The sequence below is a fragment of the Astyanax mexicanus genome, chromosome 1 (assembly GCF_023375975.1).
Source record: "Astyanax mexicanus isolate ESR-SI-001 chromosome 1, AstMex3_surface, whole genome shotgun sequence".
In the NCBI taxonomy this organism is placed as follows: domain Eukaryota; kingdom Metazoa; phylum Chordata; class Actinopteri; order Characiformes; family Acestrorhamphidae; genus Astyanax; species Astyanax mexicanus.
Genome location: NC_064408.1, coordinates 104,391,862 through 104,403,358, shown reverse-complemented (window position 1 = coordinate 104,403,358; position 11,497 = coordinate 104,391,862). Strand labels below are relative to the sequence as shown.

The window sequence follows — 11,497 nt, the reverse complement described above, 5'->3', positions numbered from 1 at the left end:
GATCACAGCGGTTACTGAGGAGAGTTTATAGTTCTATAGCATGAAGCAGCAAATATTGCTGATAGGGATAGGGGCATTTCGGTCTCTGTGTGCTGAGTGTGTGTGTGAGAGAAAAGGTCAGTTCAGTTCTGTGTGTGTTGAGGAGTCTGACTGCCTGGTGGAGTCTGGTAGTGGAGGCTTGGGCACTCTGGTATCTTCTGCTGGACAGCATTAGAGTGAAGAGTCCGTGTGAGGTATGGGTGGGGTCGTCCACAATGCTGGTGTCTTTGTGGATGCAGCGTGTGGTGTAGATGTCGGTGATGGAGAGGAGAGAGACTCTGTTGATTTTCTCAGCTCCTCACTATCTGTTGAAGGGTCTTGTGATCCGAAATGTTGCAGTTCCCAAAACAGACGGTACTGCAGGTGCTTAAGATGCTTTCTACAGTCCCTCTGTAGAACATGGTGAGGATGGGAGGTCTCCAGTCTCCACAGGAAGTAGAGGTGCTGCTGGGCTTTCTTTGTTATGGAGCTGGTGTTGAGGAACCAGGTGAGGTTCTCTGCAATGTGAACACAGAGGAACTTGGTGTTCTTCACAATTTCCACTGCAGAGCTGTTGATGTTCAGCAGGTGGTGTACACCTGGAGCTCTCCTGAAGTCAACAACCATCTCATTGTTCTCTGCACAGGTCCGTTATCCACTGCACCTCCTCTCTGTATGCTGACTTGTTGTTCTTGCTGATGAGGTCAACTACAGTTGTGTCATCAGCAAACTTGATGATGTGGTTTGAGCTGTACTTTGCAGTACAGTCATGAGGCAGCAGAGTGAACAGCAGTGGACTGAGCACACAGCCCTGAGGGTCACCGGTGCTCAGTATGGTGGTGCTGGAGGTGTTTTTTCTGATCCTGACAGATTGTGGTCTCTCAGTCAGAAAATCCAAAACCCATTTGCAGAATGAGGAGTTCAGGCCCAGCAAGCTCAGTTTTCCGATCAGATGCTGAGGGATGATGGTGTTGAATGTTGAAATGAAGTCGATGAACAGCTTTTAAATATAGCAGTCTTTATTGTCCAGGTGAGTGAGAGTCAGTTGGAGTGCAGTTGAGATGGCATCATCTTTATTAGAGGAGTCCTGCTACTGATCATGCAATGTTCACCTTGCTTTAGCATGAGTTTCATATGTGATTAGTACCTGGATCGACTTAGACTGGATTCTGTTTACACTTTTTACTAAAATGTGTTTCCAGTGTGACCAGATAAGATCAGATTTTACTCTCCTGCATAAAAAGCACATCAACACGTGCACAACTCCCATTTCACTTGCTGTAACTGACTGTAATCATGCTCTCTCACCTGCTACTACCAGTGTTTTACTCTCTATCAAACAACACAGCCTAACTGTATCCCTACACGCAAATCCCATTCAGTGTACACTTGTGTTAAATGTGGTGGAGATGCGTCTCTGATCACCTCTGAATGAAGATCATAATGTGATCTGATCATAATCTGCAGTTTCTGCATGATCATGTGAGAGGATTTAAATATAATATTCATATTGAGCTAAAAGTTAGAGAGGGTGATACATTTATTTAAACAATATAATAATACGTTTCATGTTCATAATATACAGTATAGTGTGAAGGTTTGAACCCTCAGTCCAATGACACATGCTGTTTTATTTCGAAATATAAATAAGTGAACAGATCCTCTAAGGGAAACTAATATGACATTTTAGACATATATTTTTATGTTTATTTATTGCTTATTCGTGCAGATGAACACTTATTATGATTTAGAATGTACAGATGTGTGTTGTAAACTTTGAACTGAAAATTTTAATATATATAATTTCACTGTGGAAAGGCTATACTAAAGGCTGACTAGTCTCTAGTAAATTGTATGATTTTTTTTACTGCTAGAACAATACTTAATAATGACCTGCACATTCTATAAATTAATAAGTAATATAACATCTCTCAGTCTCAGTTAGTGCAGTTTCAGACCCTAAAAATAAGGACAAATAAATTCCCATAAAACACCAGGTAGTGACACTAATCAACATTAGCATTTTTCTGCTGACACCACAAGGCCACACTAAGCTATCTACATTATTATTTCAGAGATTTATTACTGTTTCAGAGATTTTACCATCAGCTGTTAAACATTTACATGTTTCTGTACAAATTACAGACCAAAACATTCTGATAATACAGTTAATAACTAACACATGTCCACTATATATATATAGTATCTGAGTGTAGCAGTGAAACAGTAGAAGAAAGCGGGAGAGTTTTAAAGATGAGTGCAGTTTATCTGCTGCTGCTGCTGCTGCTGGTGCTGGGCTGCAGTTTGTTGGAGGGACAGTCAGTCAGGGTGAATAGCATCACTCTGAGGGGTTCTGAAGACAGAGGAGACAGAGAGAACGAGATTCAGGCTGCTGAGAATCCCACAACTGAAGCTACAACCACAACCTCCACCCAACAAAGCTGCCAGCAGGACATCCACTCTGTACTGAGAGAGATGAGCGCTGTGCTGGCAGAGCTGAAAGTTGAACAGAGACACACGACGACTGCAGTGAACAACTTAGAGAGCAGACTGAGAGCCAGTGAGAGTCAAGTGGAGGAGCTGAAGAAGAAGAGTGAAGGTAAATCATGGAGCATGCTGTGTGTGTCTAAATCAGAGAAGAAGGGAATATTGTGAGATTCTCTTTTCTTAAATTCTCTTCATTCTGTTCAGCTTAATCTTGAACAGTGAGTCAGAGTGCAGTGGAGGAAATATCGGTTCTGAATTTGAGGAACTTAAAAAAACATCTGTAACAGATTTAATTCTCAGAATAAAGCTCAGCAGTAACTGTGTTCATTAATAAATATAACATGTATACTGTTCTCTTTATTACTTAGAGAAGCTGAACGACTTGAAAACATCACTCAACAATGAAGGAATCAAGAATCAAGGTGAGAAATTAGCTATTTTATACAGAATGTTTATTTCTGTACACAGATACAAAGTACAGAAGACTCCCAGCTGATATTAGTTATTGCAGTTCTGTTATTATTGAGATATTCCTCTTTCAGATGATCATGTGATTAAAGCTGAGTTATGTTCAGTTCTTACAGTAAACAGCTACGTCCTCAGTTAGTTAATCTATATGAGTGTTTTATGACAGAATCTTTGATCTTATTTATAGCATATCTTTCCTGGACAGAGAATCCAAAGTGCTTCCTCTGATACTGAGATATATTCAGTACTGAAGTATCAGTTAAACACATTCATTCAGATCAGCATCCTTCTTACTCCAATTAAAAAATAATGAATTAAAAAACAATAGTACTTTGTAATGTACAGTGTCCCCCACCTTAAAAAGAGGTCAAAATAGATTCGCAAACAAAATAGAGGAACGCAAAAGATGGAAAGAATTGTAAAAATAAAAAAGATACAAAGCACAAAATGCAAAGAAAAAGTGGTGTTGCAAAAGATTCTTCCTTAAAAAATATTGCAAGTGAAAAAAGGTAACTTATTTTCTCTTCTTTGTTTGCAATATCAGATTATTTTTGCATTTTTTCGAAATTTTTCTCTATATTTTCTCGTCAGCAATAAAGACCCCAATTTGATCCACAAAAAAGTGCTATTGGAGAATCTCTACGAGAATAATGTAGTATATGCATGTTGTATAGGCATATACTAGTTAGAGTATGGTCATGTGAGGTAGTGTTTTACGTCTCATACAGCCCAGAGTAGGCGGGGCTTAGAGTGAAGCTGGGAGAAGGAGGCTAACAGCAGCAGGCTACACAGCTGCCTCACGTGTATCTGTGCTTGTAAAAATCAAGTACTAAAAACACACAAGCTAAGGCCTACAAGAAGTCTCTCTGTGCACACCACCAACAAAGCAACATATGATAAATAAAATAGCCACTTAAAAATTTCTTCCAGGTTTTTGACCACCAGTGGGCACTCCAGAGTGAGATCAAAATTTATGAATTTATTTGAACTGGGCAAAATCATAGTTTATCTTATTTTTTATTATAATTTTCCAACTAATAAAATGTACAAATTATCTCATTACAACAATATTAAATATTTCAGTACATCAATAATAAAAGCCTTAACTAAAACTCCAGTTAAAAGTCTTTTAAACAGGCTCACAAACCAGTCAACACACAGTAGCAGTAATGCTAGCGTCTTTACTGCCTAAAACCCTTTGACTTTACAAATTTCAAGTAAAATTTCTCTGTGTCTGCAATCGTGACCTCCTTCCTCTCTAAAACACACCTGGCAGGTGAGAAGATGGACTTGTGGTTGCCAAAAAATCTGAAAAGGATTTTCAATGAAGAGCAAACCATTTACCTTATGAAATCAGAAACGAGTAAAATAAGTACACATGTAGGAAAACAGCTTACTAACATTTTTTCTGTTTAATATCATATATGCAAACCGTGTCCTTAACCCAAAATATAGTGAGATTCTCTTTTCTTAAATTCTCTTCATTCTGTTCAACTTAATCTTAAACAGTGAGTCAGAGTGCAGTGGAGGAAATATCGGTTCTGAGTTTAAGGGACTTAAAAAAACATCTGTAACAGATTTAATTCTCAGAATAAAGTTCAGCAGTAACTGTGTTCATTAATAAATATAACATGTATACTGTTCCCTTTATTACTTAGAGAAGCTGAACGACTTGAAAACATCACTCAACAATGAAGTGGAGATCTTAAAAAAGGAGAATCAAGGTAAGAAATTCACAATTTTATACAGAATGTACATGAATTTCTAGACTCATGCAAGACAGATATGTTTTAATGGTCATTACATTTAGTTGAGATATTTATGTACACTGTGCTGAACCTCAGCCTCTGTTTCTAATCCTGAATCAGTAAAACCAGTACACTGTGCTGAACCTCAGCCCCTGTTTCTAATTATGAACCAGTAAAACCAGTACACTGTGCTGGACCTCAGCCCCTGTTTCTAATAATGAACCAGTAAAACCAGTACACTGTGCTGGACCTCAGCCCCTGTTTCTAATCCTGAACCAGTAAAACCAGTACACTGTGCTGGACCTCAGCCCCTGTTTCTAATCCTGAACCAGTAAAACCAGTACACTGTGCTGAACCTCAGTCCCTGTTTCTAATCCTGAACCAGTAAAACCAGTACACTGTGCTGAACCTCAGCTCCTGTTTCTAATCCTGAACCAGTAAAACCAGTACACTGTGCTGAACCTCAGCCCCTGTTTCTAATCCTCCACCAGTAAAACCAGTACACTGTGCTGAACCTCAGTCCCTGTTTCTAATCCTGAACCAGTAAAACCAGTACACTGTGCTGAACCTCAGTCCCTGTTTCTAATCCTGTGTTGAATCTAAGTGCTGGATTTTGTGAGGAGAATATTTAATTTAATTAGATGATCACATACTGTCACACCTATAAAGATTATAAAGTCCTGGACTGGATACTGGATTCAGGATTTGTGTAACTAAGGTTAATATAAATAGAGTAACTACAATTTACTTAATGTATTTAATTACACTTAACAAGTGCATTGTTTGTACTTAATTTAGTGAGTTAATTAGAGTTAAATTATTTGATTTAATTAAACTTAAATGGTTTAAGGTGATCAGTGTGTTTCTCAGACTGAGTTAACAGGTTGTACAGTGGGTTATGTAATGGAATTAGTTTAAAGTTATGATCTCTTTGTTGTTTTGATCTTCAGCTCAGGCAGTGAATCACAGCACACTGGAGGTGAGATTTGAGACTGAAGTGGATGAACTGAAGACTAAAAGTGATGGTAATAATTTATTATTTATTTTGGTAGGAATAAATATGAGAAATGGGCAGCAGAGTGCACTGCAGGTAGTGTGTAGAGCACAGCTCCAGACTCTGTTCTGGTTCATGTATCCGATGTGGAGCATCAAGGTTCTTATCAGCCTGAATGGAACCAGTTCTTTGGGTGGAAAATGGCAATCAGAGAATCTCTACGAGAATAAAATACTCACTTAAGAATCTCTTCCAGGTTTTTGGTCACTAGAGGGTTCTTCAGAGTGAGTCCAAAATGAATGAATTCATATGGAGCAACTGGGCAAAATCATAGTTTATACATTTATTATAATTTGCTGACTGATAAAAGTTATTCTCAACACAACATGATAAATGTTTCAGTACATTAAACATATGCTTTAAACTGCAGTTAAAAGTGTTTTAAACACCAACCAGTCAGCACACAGTAGCAGTAATGCTAGCGTCTTTACTGCCCAAAACCCTTTTCCTGTAAAAAATATACATATATTGGAAAGACATCATTCTGCTTTCCAAAATTCAAGTTAAATCTTGGACAAGTGGACCATTCCACCAAATGTGTGTGATTTGTTTGATGTAACTCTTCCAAATTAAACATAATTTTTTGTAATCTTTTGAACTGTGAATTCAATAACACATATATTTAACTATTCAAAACATGTACTGGTCAATCTCAGGCAGCTTTACTTAATATTTCATAAAGTTTCTTCCAAGATGTTTATATTTTTCTCATTCCTGTTTCCAAATCTCATGTGACATTTAAGAAACATGTTTAAAAGCAAGTTCACTACTTGCTTTTATTTTCTTTCAAGTCTTATTTTAAATAAATGGTTGATTGCTTCTTCAAATAATTTATATTTATGACAATAAAGAAATTACTCTATATATATCTACATTGTATCTATCTAAAATATGCAAAGCAATTTTTATCTTTTCAAGAAGAGCCAAACCTGTAAATTTATTATCATGCAATTTATTAAACAAATGAATAAAGGATTAACCAAACAGAATTGGAAAAAAGTTTTTTTATATAAACTAATATTCACATTTAGAAATCAATAAACCAATAGGCAATTATAATTCCTGTTAATGGAACTTACTCCTGTTAATGGCACTCACTCCTGTTAATGGAACTTACTCCTGTTAATGGCACTCACTCCTGTTACTGGCACTTATTTCTGTAACTGGCACTCACTCCTGTTACTTTTTATGTTTTGAGTAATAGAACTGAAAGTAGCTCAGTCCTGTTACTGGAACTCACTCCTGTTACTGGCACTTAGTCCTGTCATTGGCTCTCACTCCTGTTACTGGCAGTCATTCCTGTTACTTTTTATGTTTTGAGTTTTTAGCATAGAATTAGCAAAAACATGAAAAATAGCTAAATGGCGGCTATGCCAATAGCATGAGGAGCACATTGATTTTCCCAAAATTAAAAATAAGCAAATCAGATCTCAGAATTACTTTAGGTAACAGGAATGAGTGTTGAGATTGACCTCCTCCTCAGTCATAGTTACAATAAGATCCCATGATCTTTACACTGTAAAACATTACAGCCACATTAAGTTATGTGAACTTATTTGTTCTTTTCAATTGCAATTGCCATGACAAGTTTAGTATATTGAACTCAAGTTCCTTCGTTTTACATAGAAATAACTTAAAATAACATATTGTCTTAACTTCCTGTGAGTTATTCAAATTTACCCAAGTTTATTCAACTTACGTTTTTAAGTTATTGGTTAAAAAAAATGAAAGTGTGAAGATTTGAAAATGCAGAGAGGTAGAGTGATAGGCAGCAAGTTAGAAAAGACTGGAGTACTTTTTACAACTTTAAAACCGTGGTCACATTGGGCTAAACACTTTTTAACCGACGCATAGCAGTTAATAATAACAAGGAGCAAAAAACTAAAGGGGATTACTTTCAGCTGCGTGAGTCACCAACACTCCAAAAAGTAATTCTGTGTTTTAGTCAGAAGAACTAATGTTATTAAGTTGAGTGAACTCACCGGCCAGTACAACTCCATTGTTTTCAACCGGAAAACTTAAAAAGGTTTGAGCCAATGAAAAAATGTGATTTCAACCAACTTTTAGCTCTTTCTACAGTGTTGGTTCATGCAGCTTTCCTATTGGTTCCTGGTACCATATATCTGCATATTGGGTGTGGTCTCTCCCTTACTTACCATCTTTGTGTTGTCTGTTGTACAAAGCTACCTGATCCTGGGCGTGCAGTAATATAATATATGTGTTGATTGCCAGGCCTCAGCGTTGTAGAGCTGTAAGAGCACATTAACTTTGTTGTGTTTGTAGTGATCACAGTATGCTGGCTTTGAGCTACAGGGTTCACTCTTTACAGAGTTTACTCTTATTCTGCCCCAGCAATATACTGTCAGTATTGGCAGTTAAATAATAATGTTAAAATGTTTCTAATACTTATGTTTAACTTAAAATGAGAAGTTGTGTGAATATTACTGAAGTTTTACTAACTTGAAAGTGTGTGTTAAAATAAAGCTGAATTGTTAGTTTATTTGACTAAACAGAACATTTTTTAAAAAAGGACAAATTAAACACTTGAGTTGTTTTAACTCAGTGCATCAAGTTGAAACAATAAGTAATGAGTATTTGAACAACTTGTTTAACTTAACATCTTGAGTTCATACAAATGTTTTCATCAAGTTGAGTTAACTCAGCTTTTTAAGGCAGCAGGGGAACTTATGTTGCTGAGTTTAACCAACTTAAAATGTTTTACAGTGTAGAAGAACCAGCTGATGTCACTTCCTGTTGTAGATGTGACTTGTAGAATGTTTCAGTTGGGGTAATGTTTTACAGTAACAGGAATGAGTGAAACCCAGAGACACAACTAAAATGTGTATTTAACTTAAATATAATGGATTTATTATGAAATAAATGTTTTTAAAGCATAGATGGGATATGGAGTCACACAGCAATGCAAAAAAAATTACATCTCTAAAGGATTTTAATAATTATATTTTTGGTATGGTTTATAGTTAGAGAGTGGGGACGGGTAACAAATGCTATTTTTTCAATGTTCTAGCTTTTATTTAAGTGTTTTATTATATATTTTACTTTTGCAATTAGGTCAATATACAAGACACTATACTTACTAATAAACTGTATTTTAAATTTATTTTGTGTGCAGAATATGTCTACTATTTTAAATTTGTGCTTTTAGGCGTTTAGCTCTGTGTACTCCTAGTGCTGGACGATATGGCCGAAATTTATATCACGATATATTCCTTAATTTTGGTCGATACGATACAATTTCAATATCGATATAAATACTTTGAAGGCCTCAGAAAAACTGCTAAGAATCCCTGCAATGGAAATCTGTACACTAATGTCTGAAATTTTAATTTCAGTCTTTAAAGCCTCCTCTCACAAAAAACTGTATAATACTTTATAAATAAAAAATGATCAGAATAAATCAATGCTCACTTTTATTTGCATGTAGCAAAATAAAAACATGACATCCCTGTCAAACATAAACCTATAACCTATATACAAATTACCAATATAAATAACTTTACATTACAACAGAGGCAGAGCTTCTTATTCTTTTGTAAACATATTTAACAGATCAAAACAAAAGTGCTTCAACCAGAATAGAGAATACAAAAAGCCTTCATGTATATAAAGGGAACATGATATCCATGTCAAATAAACAAACCTATATAAACTATAAATAACTTAGATACAACATAAACTACAAAAGTGTTTTAGCCAGAATAAGGAAGATATTGTGTGTAGTGAATCTGCTTGAGGTGGAGGAACGGATGTATTACCGTTGCTGGTCGGCTCCACTCTCCAGAACAATTTGGAGCAAGCTGAAGTCGAACCACTGAATTAAACCTGCCTCCCTCAACTATGCGCTCATTCTTCATCTAAAATGTCCTGCGCTGAAAACGAGCGGGTTAAAATCGGTTTAGTTTCATTGCGGGCGGGTTTTAGGTGCGGAGCGGAGCGGAGCTGAGATCCGCTCTCTTAGGGTCGGTTTCGTTTCATCGCGGGCGGGTTTTAGGTGTGGACCGGAGCAGAGCCGAGATCCGTTCGGTTAGGGTCGGTTTCGTTTTATCGCGGGCGGGTTTTAGGTGTGGACCGGAGCAGAGCCGAGATCCGTTCGGTTAGGGTCGGTTTCGTTTTATCGCGGGCGGGTTTTAGGTGTGGACCGGAGCAGAGCCGAGATCCGTTCGGTTAGGGTCGGTTTCGTTTTATCGCGGGCTGGTTTTAGGTGCGGAGCGGAGAGCAGCTGAGATCCGCTCTCTTAGGGTCGGTTTCGTTTCATCGCGGGCGGGTTTTAGGTGCGGACAGGAGCGGAGCCGAGATCCGTTCGGTTAGGGTCGGTTTCGCTTCATCGCGGGAGATTTTAGGTGCGGAGCGGAGAGGAGGCGACCCAGGTCTAGTCTAGCCTAGCCTAGCCTAGCTGGCTACGTGCCTGTATGATTGCGTCATCACGCACTGACGTAGCCCGGCTATGTTCAGCGCTGCAGTGAACTGACTCCGCTAAAAAACGCCTGTCTGTAAATAATACATATCGATATGTCACAAAAATGATATCACCGTTATTGAAACATTTCTTATCGCGATAAATACCGATATCGAAATATTGTCCAGGCCTATGTACTCCCATTCATTGTGTCTCACTCTCGTCTCCCTTTAGCAGTATACAGTTATTTTCTGATAAAATGGAGAATATAGGAGGTGGGTAGGCTGGTCTCTGGATTAATTCTTGTTCTGGTCACTGTCACTGAGGAGTTAGGTGTGTTCTCTGTCTCTGGGGTCGTGACCTCCTTCCTCTCTAAAACACACCTGGCAGGTGAACAGGCTAGACTAAATTACTAGCAGGAGTGAGTGTGCTGGTACCTGATAGACTGGTGAACTGTGCAGGGGGGATTCCTGCCTTGTGTTCAATGATTCCAGCTGGAATCTGTATTTACTGTGATCCTGATCAGGAAGAAGCAGATGAGAAGATGAACTGATAGAGGGATTCTTACACTCACATGCCTAAAGTCATGGGATAGCAATATGTAAACTGAAGTGACCTCATGGGACAGCTTGGGAACGCCCACACCAGTATAAACTGTTAGGTGTTATCTTGTGAGTGAGGTTAAACACTAACCAGTATGCTCATGGTTAAGACATGAATTACCAGAGTTAGAGTGAGACCTGATAGTGGTTTTCAGATGGATTAGAACCTTCCATTTCTTAAGTTGTGCAGAGATTTAACATTCCTCCATCCACAGTCTCACGTGTGTACCGTAAATACATCATAAAAGCATTACCACCCACTACACTGTCCGCTGTGGGTGTATCAGTGCCATCTGGATAAATTTACAGAAATCTGATCTACATTCAAGCAGCAGACATTTAATTCCCCACAGTTTATTTTAAATACAGGTTTAAATTGTTCTGCAAATTCCCACTGTAAAGTTAATTAAACATGAGGACTTTGGTGAAAATGACTGTAAGTGAAATGCTGTGTACTTTGTTATTCAGAGTCACTGAAAGACTTGAAAAACTCCCTGAAGATCACAGAGAACAATGTGGAGATCCTGAAAAAGGAGAACCAAGGTACTAAATTCAGTTTTTCTAAGAAAACCTCTAAGAACTTTATTAAGAGGGAGAACTTTCTATAAACAGACAGATTAAAGAAATTGATGCATTGCTGAACTTGTTTTGAAATGTTTTTTATATTTTGCTCTTGAGGTTTTTGAGAGATTTAGTATTATTT

The 11,497-nt window shown here is 37.5% G+C and overlaps 1 protein-coding gene across 1 annotated transcript in view; it reads left to right on the top strand.

Moving 5' to 3' along the window:
- LOC125780970 (uncharacterized) overlaps positions 1 to 11,497 on the top strand; it is a 90,479-nt gene that overhangs the window by 13,019 nt on the left and 65,963 nt on the right. The window contains exons 2-4 of the mRNA XM_049463472.1: positions 2,874 to 2,927; positions 4,632 to 4,697; positions 5,672 to 5,746. Coding sequence (XP_049319429.1) covers positions 2,874 to 2,927; positions 4,632 to 4,697; positions 5,672 to 5,746 — 195 coding nt within the window. The remainder of the gene's footprint in view (positions 1 to 2,873; positions 2,928 to 4,631; positions 4,698 to 5,671; positions 5,747 to 11,497) is intronic.